Raw genomic sequence first — 24,991 nt, 5'->3', positions numbered from 1 at the left:
CATTTATATCTCTGGCTGTTTTTTTTTTTTTTTTATTTTACATTCAATCACTTCTTTAGAGAAATCCTGTAGCTTTTCAATAATTTGTCCTATCTGTCGTTCAAAACAGGAGGAACTTAGCTGAGCTGACAAAGAAGAGCAGAGAGAAGAAATTTCTTCTTTTAACATTCTCTGTCTCACACCATCCTTTTCACTTAGTATTGCCTCCCATTCCATCACACAACGATGTGCTGCTGCTTTCCACCTTTGTTCAAATATCTTATCTTCGGCATCTGAGGGGTTAAAAGTTAAAGATGGATTTTTATACACTCTTAACTCCAGAGAAGAAATATCTAGCTCAATATATCTCTGAAGACTAAACAGGTTATATTGTAAAGAAGTCTCTTTTAATAAGAGCCGCTCAAGCTTACGAACAGTATGTTAAACCTCTGGTGTAAGTAAGGTAGAGGTACAGCGTCCCACAAAGGTAAAGGGATTTAAAACCCTTCTATTTATTCCCTCTTCAAGCAGTTTTTTTCCACATAGGGATTTGTTCTCCTTCTCTGGAACCCATTTCATGTTCAAGCATCAAATCTAAAACTCGGTCACTCGTTTGGGAGATGTACTGTTCCAGTGTTCTTTGAGTGACATCCACTCCATCTCAAAATACATGGAACTTGAAAAGCAGAATCACTGGCAATATAGAAACAAAAAAAAATGCTAATAAAACAAAATTCAACACATCAAAAAGACCAGAGATCTGCTATAAACTTTTAATTCATTCTCTCTAGCGCCTTGACTAACAAGCCTTCAAGGAGATAAAAAAACCTTTTCAAAAAATCATATTTTAATCAGCCAATCATTACCACATCATTAAAACAATTAAATGCATGACCAATAAAAGCACAAAATTAATTAAAGATAGTAAGAGGTCTGTTAGGGTTTGACTGCAGGAGCATCTCCGGGATATTAAAAATAATAAAGTTGGAGGTCCTGTGGCAGCTCATTTTACACTATGTCATAGGGGGCAGTAGTTGCCTAAAAGGCACTATTTTAGTAAAAGCAGACAGTTATAACATTGTTGAGGTGAAGAAAAAACTGTTATACAAGGAGACAGTGTATATATATTAAAGTTTGGTACTTTGGCACCTGCTGGTTTAAATCTTGAATGTAATTGGAAGTGTTATAGTTTAATTAATTTTTTGTTTTTATTGGTCATCTGTTTAATTGTTTTATTGATGTGTTAATGATTGGCTGTATAAAATGTGATTTTTTAAAGGTTTTTTATCTCCTTGAAGGCTTGTTAGCTGAGGAAGTAGACAGAGTGAATTAAAAGTTTATAGAAGATCTCTGATATTTTTGTTGTGTTGGATAGTATTTGTTTTATTTTTGTATTTTTTTTTGTTTGGTCATCTTAAATTCGACCTGCATATAAAAAGTGCATAACAAAAACTCATCAAAAACTAAGGATGCTTTATAGAGTCAAAAACTTTCTCACCAACAAATCTAATACTACACTTGCCGCTTCTTATCTCTTCCCTACATTTCTTCATAGTGTTGCCATCCTTACTAACCTTCAAGCATCACAAAATCAAAAAATAAACATTACTATAATAAAGTTGTTAAATGTGCAGCAAATACCTCTTTCAGACTACCACTGTATAGCACTAAAAAGCCTAAATTGGTTGGGAGTAATCCATCAACTAATATATACATGGCTTCTTACAACCTATAAAATTATCCAGAAACCATCTGTTTGTCCAGCACTAAATAACATTCAACACAACTATGTTCTTAGTTGGTCATTACAATCAAATGAAAAAACTCCTGTCTGTCCACAACCCTATCAAATCTGCTGGGCATTGCCTGTACTTGTACCATGTTGCTAAGGCCTGTAACTCCTTATCTGTATCCATCAGGTCAATACCATCTCTTCTGGCCTGCAAAACCATTCTGAAAGACTTCGTAGCCAAAAGCTGGCTCTGTTCTTCTCAACAGCAGGATAAACTATATCCCTAAATGTGAAAAGATCCCTTTTCGTACCTTACACCTCCTTACTCTCCCTTCTTCATTCACTTCCATACTTCTATTAATTTTTCTGACGTGGCTTTCTTTCTTAATATACCTTAAGCCCACTTTTCTCACAATTCATATAACAATTCCTGTTTGTATTAAATTAACTTATCTTTAATTTATCTATAAAATGTCCAAAATGTATCTAAATATTAAATTAGTGTCATGTAACTTGTATCTATTCTTAACCAATGTTTTCATAATATGTCTAATGTTGTATAATTATTTAAACTGTAGTTGTTTATTGTATTATTTTTAATGATTATAAAAGTATTGTTCTTAAACTATTTTGTAATACTTTGGAGATTTTCTCACTAGGCCTCTGCTGAAAATGGGTTCCTACTCAATGAGACTTTCTTGGTAATAAATAAATAATCTGGACTATTTAACTGGACAAGTGGGATATGCATACACAAAGTATTGGGCTGTCTCTGTAGGAAAAGGACTAGCTACCTGCTGTTGCTTGCTCTTTATTCTGGCTTTGCAGGACTAATGTGATTTTATGTGAAGCAGCTTGTAAAATCATAGTGTAGCAACTGTTTGAATGGAAAATAGGTGAAGTATGGTATATCACCACTAAAACATATTCTGTCTCTACTAATCCTATGTAAAACTGGAGCTTGGGGATGGGGGAAGTGGCAATAGAGTTACATACTTCTTTTACTTCAGAAAATGCATTGTAATTCTTATTCCCTTGTTCATAGGTTCATAGGTAGGTACTAGGCTATCTGCCCTAGGGCATTTATAAGCCTAGCCAGAATGTTGGCTTTCGCCTCCCTTCTAGACTAGATTCCTGAGCCTCTGTCCAGCAGGGCCATAGAAGTGATCCCCGGAGTAAATTTACGATTACCCATCCACTCATCAAGATTTCTCTTGAAGAGGGTCAGCAAGGGGCTCTGTCTACCATGGACTGGGATTCTATTCCAGAGCGAGGGAAGCCTTTGGGATATGAATCTATCCCTCCAGCATGTCCTGTTTATTGTTGTGCTAAGGTTTAAATCCCTGGAGCGTGTAGTTCTAATGGAATTGGTTTTGGTGGAGCATGTCCAGCAGTTCCGGGTTAGATATGGCCTTGAATGTCAGGCAGAGGTCACCTCTGAGCAGGCGGTAAGCAACTGAGTAGAGTTGGAGCTTCTTTAGTCGAGCTGCATAGGGCAGCTGTTTGAGGCCCACAATCCTCTTGGTGAGGTATTTTTGAGGTCTCTCCAGTTGTTGCTGGTGTCGGGTAAGGTACATCCCAAATGGGGCACTGTACTCAATTATGGGCCTGATGAGCGATGAGTAGAGGGGCACAATGACCTCTCTTGATCTAGATGTGAACCCTTTTGTAATTAGGTGAGCTATATAGAAGGTTTTTCTAACCACTTTGCCCAATGTGATTGTCAAAGGAGAGGCTACTATCTACTTGGGTCCCCAGATCCCTAATTACTTCTTCGGTACTTAGTGGATTACCTTCTATGTGGTAGTTTGTGGGTACTTTGTTTTTCCCAAAGGGGATGACTATGCACTTTTTGGCATTTAGCTTGAGGCCATGGTTCTGACACCAGGTATATGTTTCCATAAGGCCCTTCTGGAGGATGCTTGTGTCAGCTGGAGAGTCTATTATGGCTCCCAGTTTGCAATCATCTGCGAACTTGGTAAGCCACAGTCCTCTCGTGTTTGCCTGTACCTCAGAGAAGCAAATACCAAACAATAGGGTTCCAAGGACTGAGCCCTGTGGGACGCCACTTGTAACTGGTTTAGAGATGGACATGGCACCTGCGACTCTGACCATGTGAGTTCTATCCCTGAGCCAGTTTGCAACCTGTCTTGTGACATATGGGTTAATATTTAAGCTAGTAAGCTTATTTATGATGCCAGAGTGTGGTCTTGTGTCAAAGGCCTTTGCGAGGTCCAGGTAGGCTGTGTGGACTACCTTTCCCTCATCTATGGCTTTGGTAACTGTTTTGAAGAAGTCAACTAGGTTTAAGAGGCAAGATCTACCTTTAACAAAGCCAAATTGGGTAGGGTCCAGTGTTTGGAGGTTCCCAATGTCTTTGTTTATGAGTTCCATGATGATGCACTCCTTAGCCTTGCAGACCAGGCTAGTCAGGCTTATAGGGTGGTAGTTCCCAGGATCTGTTGTGGCGCCAACTTTGTGAAGCAGGATCACTGTTTCTGTACACCATTCTTTGGGTACATAACCTGGGGTAAGGCTGAGTTGGAACAGTGAATTTATGTGAGGGTTTAGTTCATTTTGGAGCTTGTGTAAGAGACAGCCTGGGATACCATCCGGTCCCATTAATTCTGTGTTTTTTACTTTGGAGAGGGCAGCCTTCACCTGTGTGTCTGTGATATCTGGGGGATTGCATTCTTCTGGGATAGACACTGGCTCTTTTGTGGGGGAAGGGGGGTAAAGTTTGCACTGAACCTATCCACCAGGATGTTGGCAATGTCAGTGGGTTCAGTGTATTTTGTGCCATTTTGCACCAGCTCAGAGCATATCTGAGAGTTGCCACCCAGATTCTTGACGTAGCTAAAGAATGCCTTGTGATTATCTTTAGAGTTCACCAAAAAGAAAAACGTTCCGGCACAATTAAGGCTGTCCCATATATGTTACTTCAATTCTGCTTCACCTTCATTGTAACCGCCAGCATACACCATAAAGAGGTGGAGAGGGTTTTAAATCAATAATTTTAGACTTTAATACAAAAAACAAGAAACAACAACAACAATTATTGATTTAAAACCCTCTCCGCCTCTTTATGGTGTATGCTGGCGGTTACAACGAAGGTGAAGCAGAATTGAAGTAACATATATGGGACAGCCTTAATTGTGCCGGAACGTTTTTCTTTTTGGTGAATTCACTTTTCCTGGTTACTAGTTGCTTTGTGGGTTGTGCTTTGGATCCGGACACGAGGAGTCCTTACAATACAGGATGGAAAGCAGCGGAATGCTGAACGAGCTTTTGCAAGTTATTCAGGCGTACTCGCAAACTGAAACTTCGCCAGTAGGAACCTCTGATGAGATTCCTTGTGCGCAAAGCAGCCCGAAGGATCGTAGGGCTAAGCGAGTGATGTCGGAAGCCGGCGACCAACAGACACGAGATGGAGGGGCCAAGGAAGCGAACGCTAGTCGGAGAAACGCTAATACTAGAAACAACAATTCCAATTACAACAGGGACAAAGGTAGGGGCGACTACATCACTTTCGATAACTACAGAGATTTGGATTTTAATCAATGGCTCAACAAATCTTTCACATGGAGTGGGAAAGATAAAGAAAAGCCAAATACAAAGGAACAGGTCAATACAGTAACCTATAAAGAAAAATGTAAGAATTTTAAGAAATTATTACTCAGATACAAATCTTTGACTGTAGAGAATTGGTACCTTGAGAAATGTGTTAAAGAAAAGATTGTACCAAAAGGACTCAGAATTAATAAGTTTCCCAATAGTAGTTATAATGATAAGACATTTTTTAAAAAGTGTGTGATATTTTCAATGACTGTGGATTGTTGATTTTAAAAGCAATGATGCAGTACAATATTGAAGTTATGGAGAGTTTGAAAAGTGACATAGATAAAATTCATGTTGACATTAATAGTGATTTATTGCATTCTGTAGAGGAATATAAGAATGTTTATTATAGAACCTTACATGATGCTGACATGGCTACAAATATTAATATTAATCGTAAACTAAAGAAACTAGATAGGGACATTGCTGTGTACGAGAAAGGTAATGCATATAACCTTGGGAAACCCATTATCAACCAGAAGTTCACCAATCATTTTAAACCCTATTATCAGAACAAGAACAATAACTACTCTCAAAAAAGAGGGGCCTTTATGGAAAGACGTTGGGAACATGGTGAGGTAGATGGGCTTAATCAATCTTACTATGACCAATATCCTAAGCTTGAAGGGGCTGGCAATGTGGTTGGTACAAATGTCCCATTAGAAACAGAAGAGGTGAGGAGATCAGAGAGGTTGAGAAATGGGAACCAACAGGCTTCTTATGCACAAGCTACATCTAGGAACAATGTAGGTTTGGGGAGGGGGTATCGAGAGCAGAGTTTTCACTAACCCCCGACCCTGAATTACTACAGATTCAAACTACTGACTATATTATAGAGGCTGACGACAATATTAACAATTTTAGCGGCATTTTAAATACCTACAACAATTTTAATATTTTTAATTACACTGATATCAATATTAATAAAAGTTTTTTTGAATTATTTACAAAGGGTTTTACTTTTGTGCCAGTAGATAAACCTAATATTGAAAATTTTATTTTGGATATTAAATTATTTACACGTAAATTAAATTTTAAACATTTATTTAATGATGAAGCTGAACAAAACAAGATAAATCCATTAACTAGGCGTAGTATATATAATCCACCCATACAAAGTGAAATTTTAAATTTTGAAAGGTGTATAATTAATAAAATTAGGGATGGATACAAGACCAGGGATATACTGAAAAACAATTTGAATAAAGATGAAAAGAATTTATTGTATGAACTAAGTAACAATGACAAAATACGTGTAATGAAGCCAGACAAGGGTGGGGGAATAGTCCTCATGGATAAGTGGGATTACATTAAGAGAATGAAGGACATTTTAGACAAGGATAAACAATATTGTTTGGTCACCAAAAATGAGATTAACATACTATATAGGAAGATAGACTTAATTCTAGAGGACAACTTGTTTTGTGGTATGATTGATTTAGAACTATATAAGTTTTTATCAGTACCCAAGCCAGTTGTACCTGCTATATTTGGTATACCGAAAACACACAAATCTGTGGTGGAACCCCCCCCCCCCCATGAGACCCATAGTGGCTTCACAGGGGTCTAAAACCCAGGCTATGGCCATATATGTGGATACTATGATCAAGGAATTTTATGTGAAGTACGATCACATACTTAAGGACTCATGGGATTTTTTGACTAAAATAAATGATAGTACTTTCAGTGAAGAAATGTACTTTATAACAATTGATGTAAAAGATTTATTTTCAGTCATCCCACAAACTATTGGTATGGAATGGTTTGAGGAAGTTTTAACAGAAATGAATTTTCTTACACCTATTCAATACAGGATTGTTTTAGAATGTATGGAGATAGTGTTGAAATATAATTTTGTGTATTTTGAAGGTGATTATTATCACCAAAAAGAAGGGGTGGCAATGGGTTCCGCTTGTGCCCCAGTGTATGCCAATATTATTATGTTACATTGGGAGAAACAATATGTTTTTAAGTCCTTGTATAATCAATACATTGTTAAGTATTTCAGGCTCCTGGATGATATTTTTGTTTTATGGAATGGAACCAAAGATTGTATTATTGAATTTTTACAATACATTAATCATACCACCTCTTTTTTGAGTTTTGTACACCAGATAGAAAAGGATGAAATACACTTCCTTGATGTAAAGTTGAGTAAAGACAAACAGAAAAAATGTTATAAATCCAATGTTTTCAGGAAGGAACATTTTTCAAATGCCTATCTTCATTTTGGCAGTGACCATCCATACCAATTAAAGAAAAATGTTGTGAAAGGACAAATGATTAGGATGGCAAGAATGATATCAGAAGAGGTGGATTTCTTGAAAGAACTTGAACATGTTGAAACAATGTTTATTGAAAGAGGGTATCCTAAGGAACTCATTACACCAATAAAAGAATATGTAACACAGGGTAGACAAACCAGATATAAACCATTATTATTTAAGATGGACAATGTAATGGTCAATAATGGGTTAAATGACAATAACATTAATATTAACAACACTAACAGCTACAACAATGAGGTGAATGGTGAAATAAATACATATAATACAATTATAACTAATTTTACAGCATACCTTACTGTTACATACTATAAAGATATTGGTTGGCTGAGGAAAAGTATCTATGAGATATGGAATATGTTTAAAAGCATGGCTGTCAAAACAAATGTATTTAAGAGTGAGTTGAGGCTCAGTTTCAGGAGGAATAAGAATATTAAAAACATTTTGGAGAGAAAGAAAACAGAGAGGGGTGAGACCAGTAAAAAGCATGGAACTTTTAAATGTGGTAGATGTGCGCAATGCCCATATATTGCAGAAACAAAAGAACTGACAATACCTAATTTATCCCTAACCTTAAGGGCAAAGAAGTACAGTACTTGTTATTCTAAAGGGGTAATTTATTTAGTTATGTGCAGAGCTTGCCAAAGATATTATACTGGCAAAACTGAGAGACATCTCAGAAATAGAATATATGAGCACATAAGAGATATAAATAGGCATAATGAGAACAATGCCTTATACAGACATGCAATAGAGTGCAAAAATGCAGACTACAAGTTTTGGGTACTTGAAGTGGTAGAACACATGAAACGTGAGGGTGATTGGGAAACCAAAGTTGAATATAGGGAGATGATTTGGCAACTCAGGTTGGATGCCTGTAGTAATTGGGGTCTGAATGACCACATATCAATCACCCCTGCATTGAAAATACTAGCAAATGACCCAAAAGTGAAAAAGTCCTGAAGTGGAAATGTTTTATAATGTCTTAAAATGCTTTAAAATGTCTCGAAATGTTTTAAAATGTTCTAAAATGTTTTCTTAAAAGGTCTTGAAAATGTTTTGATATGATACAAAATGTTTTTTAATATGTTATGGAAGACTGTTTAGTGGAGAAATGTCTATATTATGATGACTACCACTGGAAATTTACAGAGTCCAACCAATGGATTTAGCAATCAATACATTTATATATTCAACACATAGAAATATTTTCTTAATTTGACCTAACATTAGTTATATTATACTGTTGTATCACGTACTCGGTTCAGTTATTTTTATCTTTATATTAATACACTAACTAATGTACTTTTAATGCATTCAATAAACATCGAATTATTTAAACAATTAATCAATTCATTATAATATTTTTAACAAAAATTTTTTAACAAAATATTTATTATCCATTTATTTATTTATTTATTTATTTATTTATTTATTTATTTATTTATATTTATTATTTTTAGGTTACATGGAACACATAAAAGTTTTTATAATAATTCATTTATACTATATTGATATTTATATTAGTATATTGATATTTAGATTCATATTCATGCTGTAGTTATTGTTTTTGAGCCTTGAATATCTCATAACACAAGTAATACATCACAATTTGCATTGGTTCTATTTTGTTTACTTCATATATTACATTATACAATTGTATTTATATTATTTTTTTACATTTTTTATATATATATTATATATATATATATATATATATATATATATATATATATATACATCCACTTATTTTTGGAATATTTATTAATAGAACAGTATGTTTGAACATTTTAATATGTGGCATTTGAATACAGTAGGAGTGGGTTTAACACAGAAGTGAATGTCCCCTTTTAAATTGTGTTATATCTCCATATATTAATTAATCAATTTATTAATCAATTAACTTAACTACTATTGGGAACTATATAAAAAGTTGCTGTTTTAATTTAAAACAGATTCTGATGAAGTCTCCGTAAAGGAGACGAAAGCGCTAAATCTGACTGTCCATTGTTGTTGTTTCTTGTTTTTTGTATTAAAGTCTAAAATTATTGATTTAAAACCCTCTCCGCCTCTTTATGGTGTATGCTGGCGGTTACAACGAAGGTGAAGCAGAATTGAAGTAACATATATGGGACAGCCTTAATTGTGCCGGAACGTTTTTCTTTTTGGTGAATTCACTTTTCCTGGTTACTATTATCTTTAGAGTCTTTGGCGATTTTTCTTTCAAAGCTAGCCTTTGATGATTTTATGAGGGATCGTAGTTTCTTACTAGTACTGATCAGGGATGCCTTCCCTTTTTGGGATTTTGCCTTTTCATGTAATAGTTTCCTCCTTCTGTTGTATAGCTTATTTATGGCCGGGGTCCACCAGACTGGTCTCCTGTTTTTGGAAGATTTAGTCTTGACTTGGGATGGCATGATCCATGCATTCCTATAGGTGCTCATAGAGTGCAATTGTAAAGGATTCTGCGGTTTGGGTAGCATTTTCCATATGCCCGGGGGCTTTGAAACTTCCCACCTCAGTCTTGAGAAGTGTGAAGCTTGCTTTTGAGAACTTTTTCACAGTGGTTTCCTTGGCTGTGGTTGGGGTCGGGATGTGGATGTCCATTGTGATTAGTTTATGGTCTGATCTTACCAACGAGGGGTTTACCTCTGGTATGGAACATTTAGCCCCCATGTTTGTGATGACCAAGTCAAATATGTTGTCCCCTCTTGTGAGAGTGGTAACCAGTTGTTCTAAGGCATTTGAGTTTATAAACTCAAGGAACCATTGGGCAAAAGAGTTGGGGCTTGAGTAGTTTTCCCAGTCAATGTTTGGGTAGTTGAAGTCCCCCAATATCATGGTGTTTTGTGAGACCTTCATATTTTCCAGTGTTCTCAGGAATGCCGAGTGGGGGTCTTGCATCAGGGTGGGTGATCTGTAGCAGGCTACAAACTGAAAAGCAGTTTTACCTACTGTTAGCTGCACATGGATGTTCTCTGCTTCCTCATGCAGTGCCACTAACCTAAAGGTGTGGGTATCCTTGATGAAGATGAATACTCCCCCACCTTTAGTATTTCGGTCCGAGTTCTTGGGCCAAAAAGAATGGTATGAGTTGAATCCTGGTAATGCTGGGGTGCTCTCTGGAGCCTTGATCCAGGTTTCTGTTACTGCACAGATATCGATTTTCTCCATACTGAGGAGTGCCTTGAGTGCGTGCATCTTGACGTTTAGACTTCTGGCGTTGAGTAGCATTATCCTTAGTTTTTTGTTTCTGTTATTGTCTTTGGAGGTGGGTTTGTCTTTTGAGCCTTGCCTAAAACAGGCACTATGGGGGTGGCAAGAGCCTTAGCCAGTATTCGAAAGCCTAAGACAGGTGCAAGCCATCCCTGGCGAAGTAACATGGCTTGTCGAGCATGTCATCCCAGGCTGACAGACACTGGATTCCCTTAGAATGACACCAATAGTTTAGCCAATTGTTAAAATTGATCATTTTTTCTTTATACTGTGGCATCATTCTTGGTGAGGGTAAGATGCTAGTCAGGGTCAGGGTCATACTGGCCTGGGCTACATGATCAGAGAGCTTCTCTGTCTCTTTTCATGTAGTCCAGGGAGGTACGTCTCAGGTCATTCAAAGCAACATGGACAATGAAAAAGTCATATTTGTACCTGCTGTGGAGTGACCTGAGTGCTTGTGTTATGTGGCGGATCCTGGCACCTGACAGGCAGCTTACCCTGACCTTCTCCTTGTTCAGTCTGGTGAGTGGGACGTCAGTGTGCCTGACAATAGAGTCTCCAATGACTAGTGTATTAGGTGTGTTATTTAGCCTTGGGGGCTGTGACTGCATGGCAGAATGACTTTGTGAAGCATGTGATATGTGAAGGTTGTTGTGTGGTAGTGGTTGCTTGGGTGTCTGCTTTGGAGGTCTCTGTTGTTTAGGCAGATTTTTATTTAGAGCCTCCATGTATGTTTTCGTGAGTTTATGTGTTTTGTTTGCTGATGTGATTTGTCTATTTGAGACTGGTTGTGTGGTGCGAGTGTTTTCCTTCACCTCCTAACTGACTGTGCCATTGTTGGGTTGAGACACCCCAGCCTCCAGTTTGGCTGTATAGTTGCATCTCTCACATATATTTGTGTTTGTTGGAAGGAGGAGAGGGTTGTCTGTGTACATAAGGCAATTGTAACATTGCCTCAGGATTCCCAGATTCACCAGTTGGACTGGAGAGTATACCTGAAACTGTGATTTGGACATGCCTGAATGGTTTAAAGAACTGATTTATTGATTTGTCTGGAATGGACGAATAGGGAGCCTTGTATAATATAGGGGGTGTAGTGCTAAACTTAGTTAGTGCTTGCTGAGAAATTTGAGCAAGTGCTGGACTGTAGAATGAAGATTGAGTGCTTATTTTTGCAAGTTTGACTAGTTCTAAGGGAAAAATTGAAGAGCAGACTTTGTGGAGCACGGAATAGTTAAAAACTGCTTAAACTGTGCTGCATAACATTGAGCGATATTGCGCGATGTGCAAAATTGCGCAAAACCAAGCTAAAGCGGGTTTTAAGGCAGGGAGTTTCAAAGAGATAGGAAATGGCCCAAAACGGCCAATAAGCTACAAGTTACTGGGCTGAGACCACTCCTCCAGGACAGATAGGCTGCTCAAAGCTCCCCACTCTCACTGGTCAACAGAGAAGCTTCCTCCTATTCAAGTAAGGATATGGGCAACACAGGAACTATAACACAGCCTAGAATTCAGCAAGGACCTGAAAACTGGACTATTCTAGTTCAGAAAAGACATGAAACAAGGATTTTTTTTTTGGGGGGGGGGTTTCTTTTTTTTTTAAACAGAAACTAGGCACAAGGACACAGTAAATGCTTTAAATCGGCTAGCGCACTTGAGTGTGCAGCCTACAACAATTAAACAAGGCAAAAATACAACTTTTAAGTGCAAACACAAAAAATGCAGAAAAACAATGCTTTGCAGATCTCTCATAGTCAGAAAACTCACTTAAATCTTTTTAACGTCTCTCTTTTTGCTCTCCGCTGCTTGTAGAACTCTGCAGGACACCACGAGGAGCTGTGCTGAGTCTGTTTCAAGCACAAAACCGTGCTAAAGCGGGTTTTAAGGCAGGGAGTTTCAAAGAGATAGGAAATGGCCCAAAACGGCCAATAAGCTACAACTTACTGGGCTGAGACCACTTCTCCAGGGACAGATAGGCTGCTCAAAGCTCCCCACTCTCACTGGTGAACAGAGAAGCTTCCTCCTATCCAAGTGTGGCTATGAGCAACACAGGAACTATAACACAGCCTAGAATTCAGCAAGGACCTGAAAACTGGACTATTCTAGTTCAGAAAAGGCAGGAAACAAGGATTTTTTTTGTTTTTTGTTTGTTTTTTTGTTTTTTTTTTAAACAGAAACTAAGCACAAGGACACAGTAAATCAACCTCTCAAGTTCCAGTATTGATGTTTTAAAAAGTTGAGTTCTCCTAGTCTTGTCTGGATGCATTGCTGATTCTGCAGGTAAGAAGTTGAGAACTATGAATGGCCACCTCTTTTTGTCAGAATAATCTGAAGTGGACAAAGAAGTAGCTAAAATTGCTGAGTGGGAGTGGGAGCTGTCTGTTGAAACTAAGTAACACTCTTGTTGTTTGCTCAGTTTAACCACTGCCTGGCTTTGCTGGACTAGTTATGCATTCACTAAGTAAGATGGACTACTTGACCCAACATGACATACACAGATATAAAGTTGATATAATTACTGGAGCTATCTGTGGAGGAAAATGACTAGCTGCCTACTGTTACTTGCTCACTATTCTGGCCTTGCAGGATTAATATGATTTGTTTGAAGCAGCCTGGAATACCTTAATGTGTAGCAACTGTTCTGTGTGGTATATAGGTGAAATGCATTATATGGCAATCCTCTTTAATAAAAATCAGATGCCAGAATTGTACACTAGATTGGCTGTAACTACTCAGTGCAAGTTGCCTGGATGAAAGTAACTACCATTCTTGTCATTGGCACAGATTAACTCTATCATTAAAAAAATAGACATGAAATACATCACATCATAGAACATATAGATCTTCAGAGCTTCTGATGGCTCCCACAACCCAAAACTTATTAGTGGCTTCTGGCCAGAAATCCACCTAGTCTAAATTGGCCCAGCTCATAGCTGTGCACAGATTGCTGCAGCTTGTGGGGTAGAGGGCTGGGACAATGCCATTATTTCTTTAAATGTTCTTCCCCAAACCTCAGTGATGAGGACAGGTCACTACAGCTTGTGTTGGGCTGGGGACAGTAGTCATTATTTCTATTATTTCCTAACAATTCAGAAGTGTTCAGAGAGGATCACTGTAGCTTGTATAGATGCAGTGCACTGTCTAAGAGAAACAAGCTGGAAGCATTACTCAGATCATTAAACTTTCCTCACAGTCCAACATCAGATGTGTATTTAGATGACTGTTTTTTGGGGAGAGTAAGGAAACATGCTGTTTATATATGTCTGACAGCAACAGGTAAAAATATGTTATGCTCTGTTTTTTCCTCAGTTTGTTACAGTCAAACAACAGAGTGTTACACAGACATTTGCTATCTTTTGTTTTTTGGGGGTTGAAGTGAGGAGGTATGCTGCATAATATGATTTATGTAGCCTTGCAAGCATTTTTCTTTTCAGTTTATTGGTGACTGGGAGAAATGGCTTTCGGCAGGGAGTATTTATAGGCGGGGATTGGAACCAGATTTAAAATAGTGAGGATGTAACATAGGAACTTACAAGGGAAACTATAATTAAAGAGCATAGATTTTAAAGAAATATATGTGACTATTTGGAATGCAACATATAAATATACTAGCGAGCAATAACTCCAGAATTTACATATTATTTCCCCTGCTACAATGACTTGGCTAGACTGGATATTTACATTTCACTAAAGCATGGGTATATAATTGAACATTTTGAAACATCCAATAATGACTTCAGATAATGTATTATTAAAACATAAGATAAAGCTGCAGGGCAATGAAGTAACAATGAGGCATTGGTGCTTTCCTACTTATTTGCTTAAAAGACAGAAATGGAAGGAATGGAAGAGGAAAGGATTTGAGAGATATTAGGGAAGACAAAAATGTGTTCAGAAGGGATAGCCAAGGAATGAGATAACATGAAAATGGAATTTAAAAGTATGGTAGACATAAGAGAGAATGGTAAAAGATAAACAAGTAATACAGTATAATTAGAGGGGCTGTTAAACGTAAAGGTACTGCAGAAGAGGAGAATCTCACAGAACAAGAATAAGTGCAATTAATGAGTGCTAAAGGAAAAATATGAGGATATTTGGATAATATTCATGATTTTAGAAAGGTTGCTGCTAAGCAAGTATTATTTGCTAGCAACTGCAGAGCACAAAAACTCTTATTACAGTTACTTAGACAAGAGAAAGTAGAAAGGGTTGTTGCCAAACTTAGGGAGCCTATTACAAGAAAACTATAGTGGTATTAGAGATATTTCAGAAATTCTATGAAAATCTGTATAAAGCAGGGGAATGGAGGGACCCAACAAAAGGCACAAACTGAAGTATATATGAAAGGCATAAGCATGCCAAAGTTAGAAGAAGATGAAGCTCATGAATTAATAACTAGTACAGACATGATGATGTATTATCAATCAGTTGGAGTGTCTTCAGAAGCAGATGGTATTCAGGTGTTAGTTTGAAAGTTAGGAGGCAAGAAAGTGATAAAGATCTGAAAGGTTTTGTTTAACAATATTTTAAAAGAGGTACAATATTGCCATCTTGGAAGACAGATGTGTTGGATGTGTAGTTTAAGAGGGTAAAGAACCTTCAGTCCTAGCTTCCTGTAGACCAATTTCAATTTTAAACTATGATTATAAATTCTTTGTTTATACCTGTGAAGAGAATAGCAAATGTGTTGCCAAAATTGATAAACCCTGATCAATGTGTTTTATAGAGAGGTAGCAAACATTTGATAATACAACAATTTCTCCAGAGAGAAGCCGAGCATACACAAAATATTGATGTTGTTGGTGGGTCTTGATGCAGAGAAGGCATTTTGTAGAGTTAGCTTGGATTTTATGATAAGGGCAATGGTAGCATTTGAATTTCCCAAGAGAATAATACGGTTAATTAGGAGGATATATGCAGGTTCAAAGGCAAGAATTAAGGTGGGAGTGTCTGTCTCCTGACCAGCTGTATTTAAACACAGGAACCAGGCAGGAGTGTCCTCTTTCCCATTTGTTACCTGCCTTAGACTTAGAGCTGCTAACAAATAAAATAGGGGGTTCACAAATTCATGACATAACTGGTATAGTAATGAAGAAAAGTTAGCTTTCTTTGCAAATTATGTTATTTTGTACATGATAAATCCAAAAAAATAAAATTCAGAATTGTGGAACATTCTGAGAGAGTTTCAAGTCTTCAGAATATGAAATAAGTGAAGATAAATCACAGGCTTGAGTTATAAACTACATACCCACTCATGAATTAGTTCAGCAATACCCATATCTATGGGAACACAATATTAATGCTGAACAACTTGACTTAACTGCAACTGTATTTACAAAGAGAGGATATAATAAGACTCAAGTACAAAAAACTCAAGAAAATGTAATACAAAATCATCAATTCAAAGGACTTGTACCAGAAGTACCTATTTTTGGCTATAAGAGATCAGCCAATTTAAAGAGCAAGCTGTGTTATAAGGAACAACCACATTCAGAGCAACTCACTGGCCCTCTTCAAGAGAAATCTTGATGAGTGGATGTGAAATAGAAAATTCACCCCGGGGATCACTCCAGTGGCTCTGCTCGATAGAGGCACTGGGAACTAAGGTTGGGTGGCACAATGCCAGGGTAATCTTATGGGCTAGGCTTATAAAGGCTCCAGGGCCATTAGCCTAGTAGACACCTATGAACCTATTCAGTTTTTAGTTTTGTAAGTATTAGAAAAGTTACTTTTCAATGTCACAAATGCACTTATTGCAAGTATATAGATACAAGTAAATATTTTAAGCACCCTGTGTCCAGTAATGACTTTTATATCAAAGCCTATGGGAATTCTGATAGCAGAAATGTAGTATATATGGCCAGATGCACATTATGTCCAGCATTCTCCAGTGGAATGACTAACAAAAAACTCAAGGAATGCATCTCTAATCATATATCTGATATTAAAAGAAATATCTATACAAATGCTCTGTATAGACATTTAAGAGATACAAATAATGCACACAGTTTTAAATTTCTAATACTTCAAGTCATAACACCAGTTCATGGAGGGGATTTAAAGCACCTTATTGAAACTAAAGAGATGAAATCAATATTAAGATTCAATGCACAAGTTGAACCTGGGTTAAATGAGACTTTATCTTTAAATCCTGAGTTATGTAATTTACAGCAATATGTGCATTGAATCGGTGTACATTACTTAAGCAGTGTTGTAATGGATACATCACATCAGCCTGAAGAAGCCCTTAGGTGAAAGAGTTTTACTAGCAGAAATTTTAAACTATTAAAGTTTTTTTATACAACCATGATTCTGAAATTCTAATTCTATCTCTTCCATTCCTAGCATGTGTGAACTCTGAAGACAAGTGATATAATCAGCTTAGCAAATATTGTGACCAGGTGGATCCAAAGATGTAAGAGACCTTAAGTCAGTGTCTTCATAGCCTTATGATTAGTCCAGACACATATTATATAAAACAAACACGTTGCCTAAAAGTGACTTATTACACAAAGCAACATTTTAACCAAAACAGTCAGTTTCCGCTGATAGAGACACAGTAACAAATAGGGGGTCTATATCAGAACATCGAAGTTTTAAAACTTCAAATGTACTAATATCGACCCATTTTAATCGAATGCTAAAAATAGCGATTCTGCAGAACATAAAATTCTTTCCTAGGGAAAGAATTCGGCTGGCCGGTTCTGTGGTTTCGCTATTTTCAGCGCTGTGTTGGAGATTTACAGGTCGGGTTCAGGTAAGTGTGTGATTGTGTGGTTGTTAGGATTAGTTGAAGTAGGTAGGTTAGGTTAGGTTGAGTTAGGTTAGGTGAGTTAGGGTTAGGGTGCAGGTTAGGTGAGTTAGGGTTAGGGCGCGGGTTAGGTGAATTAGGTTTAGGGGTGGGTTAAGTGATTTAGGGTTAGAGCACGGGTTAGTTGAGTGTGCGATAGTGATGGACCTTAGGGTTAGAGTTTGGGTTAAGGTAAGTGGATAGATAGTAGTGTATGTATAGTTTAGTGTAGGGTTAGTTGTAGGATTATAAGTGTATGTGTGTTTATTGATGTTTTTTAGGTGTGCTTATGTTGTGTGTATGTGTTTCGGAATAGCGAATTTTTTCCCAAGGAGAAAATTCGCTGTTCTGAATGTTCGATATTATGTGGTTTAGATATTTTAGGTTCGATGAACTAGAGTTCGCTATTTTCATCTTTCAATAACTTGATATAAATGCACAAATAGTAGTTGTCACAACTGGCGAGCCATTCTCATCTGCAACCTGTGATAGTTACTTCTTATTAGGAGGAGATAAGGCTTCCATGGAGGTACTAACACTTGCAATGATTCATGAACTAAAAAAGACTGTAAAAGCCTAAATAGTTTCTTTGTTAGTTCAAAATGCAGCCTACCGTATAGTAGTGTCAAAGGTTTTTAATACTGCATGTTTCAAAATGAAAGGTGTATGCAAATGTTTTAATGTGTAGGTGAGTACAATATGCTACCTCAGAAGAAAATTCAGTGCTCTTCTCCATTTTTAATTTCTTCAAATATTTTGGGTTTGTAATACTATGAAAGGAATGGATCCCATGCTTGAGTCATAGTTTGATTAGAGGTTAAGAAATGAGTATTGTTTCAGTTTTTGATGTTCACCAAGTGTGCTAATACCTTTCAACTGTTCAGATTTTCACAGAATGTCCAGATTTTTGCCTCATATTTTCCGTCTCTTTCTCATAAAATTTGTGGTTTACTGGCCAATCATTGAGGATTGATGTCACTAAACAATACTAATGCCAGATATTTCAATTTGACACTTCATATCCTTCAGAAAATACATAATAATGCAAAACATTTTATTCTGTAAGCTCCTTAAGTTTAAAAGAGCAATATTTAAAATCTGTCCCTACTTTTGGGTCTTTGGCCTCCCATTGTTTCTGGTTTTGTCCGGATTTCTTGCACTGAGAGGTTGAGAGATACGAGTGTGCTTTACTTGGCACTGACAATGCACCTAGAATTTCCTCTTTTGCAGTTAGTCTCCACTGGGGAGATGTTGTCATAGTGGCTCCCTACTGAAAGCTCAAGACTTGTGTTGTTGAGTCCTGAGATACCAAAAGAAAAACAATAAAAATACAGGAGCAGAGCAAATATCAAGCATTCTTCTCTTCTCTTTTTAATCTAACTTTTTGAAGGAGGCAAGCCCCCTCTGCACACACATCAAGCTTATATATACCAAATCCAAGATTACCATACCTTGGATGAAAGGTAACATTCTGAAAAGTGGTAATCACAGACTTAATATATGCAAGTCCAAATTTTTGTCTATTTGTTCTCCACATCTCAGGACTCAGTAATATTGGTCTCAAGATTTTAAATGGTTACTGGTACCTGCAGATTACCATAATGGTCTGTAAGATCAGGGCTAGACTGGTCATGCCTGTAGAAATTCTAAATCATTTTTTACCTCTAATGCATGAAGCACTACTGAATCTAGCAGTTAATGAATGCTGAGAATGCAATGAATTTTACAAGACCTGTCATGTTGCTGTGCCATGTGAGTGTGTGTAACTGGTGCGGGGAATAAATGCAACAAATTTGCACATATAAGTCATGGTCTCTCAAGTGTCTGGTGTCCTGAAATAAATCACATCATAAGCCATTAAACATAAGTCACTCTGATTTAACTGGCTGAACTCATTTATTTCCTGCTGTGATGACTTGTATGGCATTTACTCAAGGTCTTAATGACATCAAATTTTCAACCTTTTGCTATTGTAAACAATATTTACACGTATTTCTCAAATTACAATTCCCATCACTAAGTAATCAATTTCAAGGACCAGTCATGCTTATAATCAATCAGCACAATGCAGATATAATGAAGGAGACGAGAGAACCCAGTGTAAGAAGCCATGTAGCATAATGGTGTGCTGCTTGGCTATATGCAAATCAAAGCAAGAACTAATGCAGACGAACATGTGCTGTGATAAAAAAGACCCGCATCATAGTTCATACTCACCTTTTCGAAATCAGGGGAGTAAATTTATCTAATATGCCTCACAAAAATAAATAAGGCACTAATTAAGTTTTTTCAGACAATATTCTTTGCGCTGTGGAAATTCTTCAAATATACTAAAGCCTCATAGATTCATTGCTTTCTGTGTACTTCAAAAAGAGCAGCCTTCTTCAATTATATTTGCTGCAACTGCACAACATCTAAAATAACAGCTGCTGAAGCAAAGACAAACAGTGTCTTCCATTCTGCAAGAGCTGCCTCCTAACTAGTGAAAATCATATATGAATAAACATTATTTCTGGGTATGGATAGTTAAGGGAACAAATCTCAGTTCCTGTAGTTATACTTCAAACATAACACTAGAGAAATATATTAATCAAATTACATTTGCTTACTCAAAATGAGATCAATTTAAAAGACCAGCTGAGGGATACACTCATTTACCTCTGTCTCTCCTCTTCTCTCCCTCAATCTTTTTTTTTCTTCTACTTCACCTCCACCCATTTATAAATAATATTTAACACTCTTTATACAGATCCCTACAAACAAATACAAATGACGACTGATGCTGTTTAGGTACTGCAAAATACTTTGGAATACACAGCAAAGGAAATGAAATACATAAGTTTCATAACTACTCATTTCAATGTTATCCTGGTACAACATTTTGAGCTAATTAAATACTCACCTCACAGGAAGTGCCACTGTACCCATGAGGGCAATAACAAATCTCTACTGCTGTAGCTTTACTGAGGCCTGTTGAGTAGGAAGTAGCCAAATCAAGGGTCACCGAGCTTAACCTAAAAAAAAAAAGAAAAGAAAAAGAAACAAAACCCCATTGTTTTATCCATTTGAAATAGTTTAAAAAAATGACACTTTGACATTTATTAAATGTTTTATTGAAAACAACTACAATGTTCTGAGTTTTTTTTTTTTTTTTGGTGCAGATGTACACATTAAGTTACATTTTTACATTACCTTAATGTTTTCAGGAGCTAGAGACAATTGTTTCTTTTGTATGCTAAGTGTATCCTAAATGCCCTCGACACCCTTAAACTGCCCCCTCAACTCCCCTTTTCTCCTCCTATCTCACTTCACCTCTAAAATAACTGTTGATTTCACTCTCGGTACCCATTCCATCAAAACTTTCTAACCCACTGCTTACCTCTCTGTGAAAAAGCTCTCTATTACGAATAAGTTAAAATTTAATTTCACTGTTTATAACATATGCCCTTTTGTACCACAATTTTTCCAACTAACAATAATCCCTCAATAACCTCTGCTGAATCTTAACTATGCAAACTGTATAGTAACTGTATCTTCCAGTCTCTAAACAACAGTCACATGCATTAGAAAGTCTGTTAGTCTTGCATTCCAGTCTCTTAATCACTCTAATTACTTTTACCAAAAACCACTTTGATGATGCAATGTGGCCTGCTGAGTGTACACAGGCAAGTTAACATCTATGCCTCTGGAATTCTGTCCTCTCAGTATACACATGCTCCAGCACTGTAGTAGTATTTCCTACCTCTTTACTTCAATGTGCACACTGATCTAAAGTACGGAACACGCCCACCACAAAATCACTTTTGCTTACCACTTTAATTACACATATTCAGCCAGTGTTTCTTTTAATTGTTATGGCCAAAATCCATTTTCTTGCATCATTCCAAGATAACTCTCAACTGACTGTTATCTCCATATGCTAGGAACCTTTTTAAATACTTCTCTATATTTTTCTTTCCATCCTCCAAAGATAAAATTCATCATCAGATGGGTTTATTAAATTCCCAAACTCACACATACATCCAAAATATATACATTAGATATCTGTGGTCCTAGAAGTGACAACTGCATCATCTGACTCATCATTTTTCTCTTTCTCTGTCTCTCTCTCTCTCTGTCTCTGTCTGTCTCTCTCTCTCTCTAGACAAGCTGACCTTCATTACTAGCCTTTGATACCTTTTCTATAGCCATTCCTCTTCACATGTCAGCACTCCACTTCCCTTCTCAGACATTTCAGATTTCTTACTTATTACCTATGAGGCATCTTATTAAATACCTTCCTAAAATAAAAAAAAACAGCACATCCATTGCACAAATATTGCCCATATCTACTGCTACTCCATTTTGGAAATGTAAAAGTTTAGACTTGCAAGATTTTATTTTATTTTTATTTTCTGCAATGGTCCCTTGTGCTTTCTCCTTTATTAGAAGACTGTCTGTAAGAAAATATACTATCATCTTACTTAGAATATTCCCACTGCATTGTCAGTAGCCATGGTTAAACTCACTGGTCAATAATCCCTACAGTCATTCTTACTTCCCCCTTGTATACTGGTACCACACCTGGTAAACATCAGTTGTCTGTACTACTTCAGTCTTCAGTAATTCATTAAGAACTCCCATCAGTGGTCTAGTCATGACTACAGAAGAGCCTTTAGGTGTCCAATCAGAATCTCATCCAGTCCTAATAAGAGTTGACAGGTTGCTGAGAGGTAGCGAAGGTACAGATGAGAATCAATATGCACTACTGGCATTTGCACAGTAGGTTATAGATATGGCTGATCAGCTGAATGTTGAGGGGAGAGGGTCATAAAATAGGGTGGGCTGGTGGAATGACATAGACAAATACTAGAAAAGGGTTGTATGTTATGAGGTGGGTAAAAGACAGGAAACCAGAGCCCCGGGCAGGCTATGTACTAGCTGGTTGAAGGAGGTACAGGGATTAAACAAGTGGTGGTTCTGGGATGACATAAATTAGATTTGCCTAGGACATTGAGACAGTGGACCAGTGCAAGATTTATCTTAAGGGAGTTGTGCCAGTGGTTCATTATCCCTGCAAGACTGAAGGTCTGCAGTATAGGAGAAAGTGTGGGAATTACTCGAGATGTAGGTAGTACATACAAACCAGCTGCACATGTGCTTTGGTATAGTGAGATGACAGAATTGTGGAGATGAATGCATTATGTAATTGAAGGTACCTGGGGTTGGCATGGAATGGACATGGGGAAACCTAGGGCTAGTGAATAAGAATGATAGTTGATTTCTCAGAGATATGGATACTAATCTACATGTTATGACAGGGTGGGTTAAAATCTAAATTATGAGCAAATGCAAAGTGTGAGGTTGGAATGCTGCAGAAAGGGAGATATGGAGTATGCATCTCCTAAATTTTAGGAGGTGGTTTTGGGATGGAAGGGAAATAATGGTAGACTGAATATGAAGTATTGTATGGAATGACCCCAATCAAGTAAGAATTGGAAGGATGGTTGGGGGAATATAACTTAAAATTCTGTAGCATTGAAAGATTGAGGTTATCACCAGTCCAGTATGGGGGCATTGAGGTGGGATTTGTGGAAGATGGTGCAGAATGCTCTGAAGCTGGGGTGATCCTGAAGTATGGCAGATTTTAAGGTATCACAGAGACTCATGGATGGAGTGGAGACAATGGCATGCCTTGGAAATTTTATTTGAGTGTGGATTAGTGGATGCCACTGTTGTAATCCAGAAATATGTGGCTAAGATGTTGGGATTGCATTAGATCAAACTTTGACTATAGTTATTACTTTTAGACTATTTACTAGCCTAGCAGGGTGTGTGCAAAATATATTAATTATGATAATGTAATACGTGTCTCTGTTTAGCATTGCTTTGAATACACTCCCATATATAATGCTTTTAGTTAGTTTTGTAGACATTGATCATGTCTGTACAATTATGTACAGGATTAGATATTTTGTGTATAATGATTAATATTGTTAAACTCAGTAAAAAAGACTTTGCACTTCTGTTTCCACCATCTCTACCTCAATAAGTCAAGCCAAAGAATATAACCATTTTTCTTCCATCCTTTCCCAGCTGATTTCATTACTTTGAGTTCCTTCATTAATAATTAAGGAAATAATATACAAATTCATCATGTTCACTATCATTAATAATAGGCTTCCCCACTAATCTATTTTATAACAGCATTATTTTTCCTTTATTTATTTATTTTTTTGTCCTCCATTTAAATTGAGGGGGTGCACAGATCGGGGAATGAAATGGCACCAGAATAGCCTGTCATTGCATACTTCCACTAAACATACTGCTCATTCTTTTATGTTATATTTCATTTGTTCTTTGACTAGTAATCATGGTTGTACCAGTCAGTTTGTAAAGTCCCACAGATGAGAAACTTTTCCTCTTTTTCTTTCATCTTTCTGCTGCATCCAGTATGTCTTTACAAATGTTCCACTACTACTCCAAAAAAGATAATATCATGTTCTTGCCATTTGCTCCTGCTTTTAAGAATAAATTCAAATGATTCCATTTCCTCACTTTCTTCAGCAATTCATGTCTAAGCTTAACCCTTCACCCTACTGTCTTTTTCCTTCTTGCTATTTGGCATCATGTGTGATACCCAGTCTTCAGAATATAGGGGGTATTCTGAAAAATTCAATTGCATAACATGAAGTAGTGCAGTGAGTGGTGATGTACAGAGTGGGGGTGATACAGAGACTTGGAGAATGGCCATACTATCAAAGAAATAGTTTGTTATGCATCATATGCTGATAACTGTATAACGACATGCAAATGATTTGCAACATGCTAAAGAGAGCTGTTGCAAAGACAAAAGATTAACTTAAACATGGAAGCACAATTCAAAACCTAAAATTAGTGCAATGAGCCATGGAGGTCTGCTATTATTAACACTAGAATTTTATGGTGTTCAGGAGTAACACTTACTTACTCATGTTTTGACAACAGGAGCAGCATTAACATTAGCTAGACAACATCTATTAGTCAACATCTTTAGGGACATTCTCCATTCTATTGCACATTATAGGTTCATAGGTTCATAGGTAGGTTCTAGGCTATCGGCCCTGGGGCCTATACAAGCCCAGCCAAAAAGATACCCTGGCTTTTGCCACCCAAGAAAATTATTTTCCTGTGCCACTGTCGAGCAGAGCCACAGAGGTGATCCCCGGGGTGAATTTCCTATTTCCCATCCAGTCATCAAGATTTTTCTTGAAGAGTGCTAATGAGGAGTTTTGTTTGATATAGATAGGTAGTTTATTCCAGAGTATGGGAAGTCTCTTGGACAGGAATCTATCCATCCTGCATGTTCTGTTTATTGTGGTGACAAGGTTTAGGTCCCTAGAGCATGTAGCT

At 37.0% G+C, this 24,991-nt stretch overlaps 1 protein-coding gene across 13 annotated transcripts in view; it reads right to left on the bottom strand.

The window, feature by feature from the left end:
* The window catches only part of LAMA2 (laminin subunit alpha 2), a 4,753,606-nt gene that overhangs the window by 2,084,117 nt on the left and 2,644,498 nt on the right, over positions 1-24,991 (bottom strand). For all 13 annotated transcript variants that reach the window (XM_044064325.1, XM_044064371.1, XM_044064344.1 and 10 more), the window contains exon 15: positions 20,523-20,634. In XM_044064325.1, the coding sequence (XP_043920260.1) occupies positions 20,523-20,634 (112 nt within the window). The remainder of the gene's footprint in view (positions 1-20,522; positions 20,635-24,991) is intronic.

Source organism: Protopterus annectens, chromosome 1.part0 (genome assembly GCF_019279795.1).
Source record: "Protopterus annectens isolate FY-2018-M chromosome 1.part0, PAN1.0, whole genome shotgun sequence".
Lineage (NCBI taxonomy): Eukaryota > Metazoa > Chordata > Ceratodontiformes > Protopteridae > Protopterus > Protopterus annectens.
This window is presented reverse-complemented; position numbering and strand designations above follow the sequence as displayed.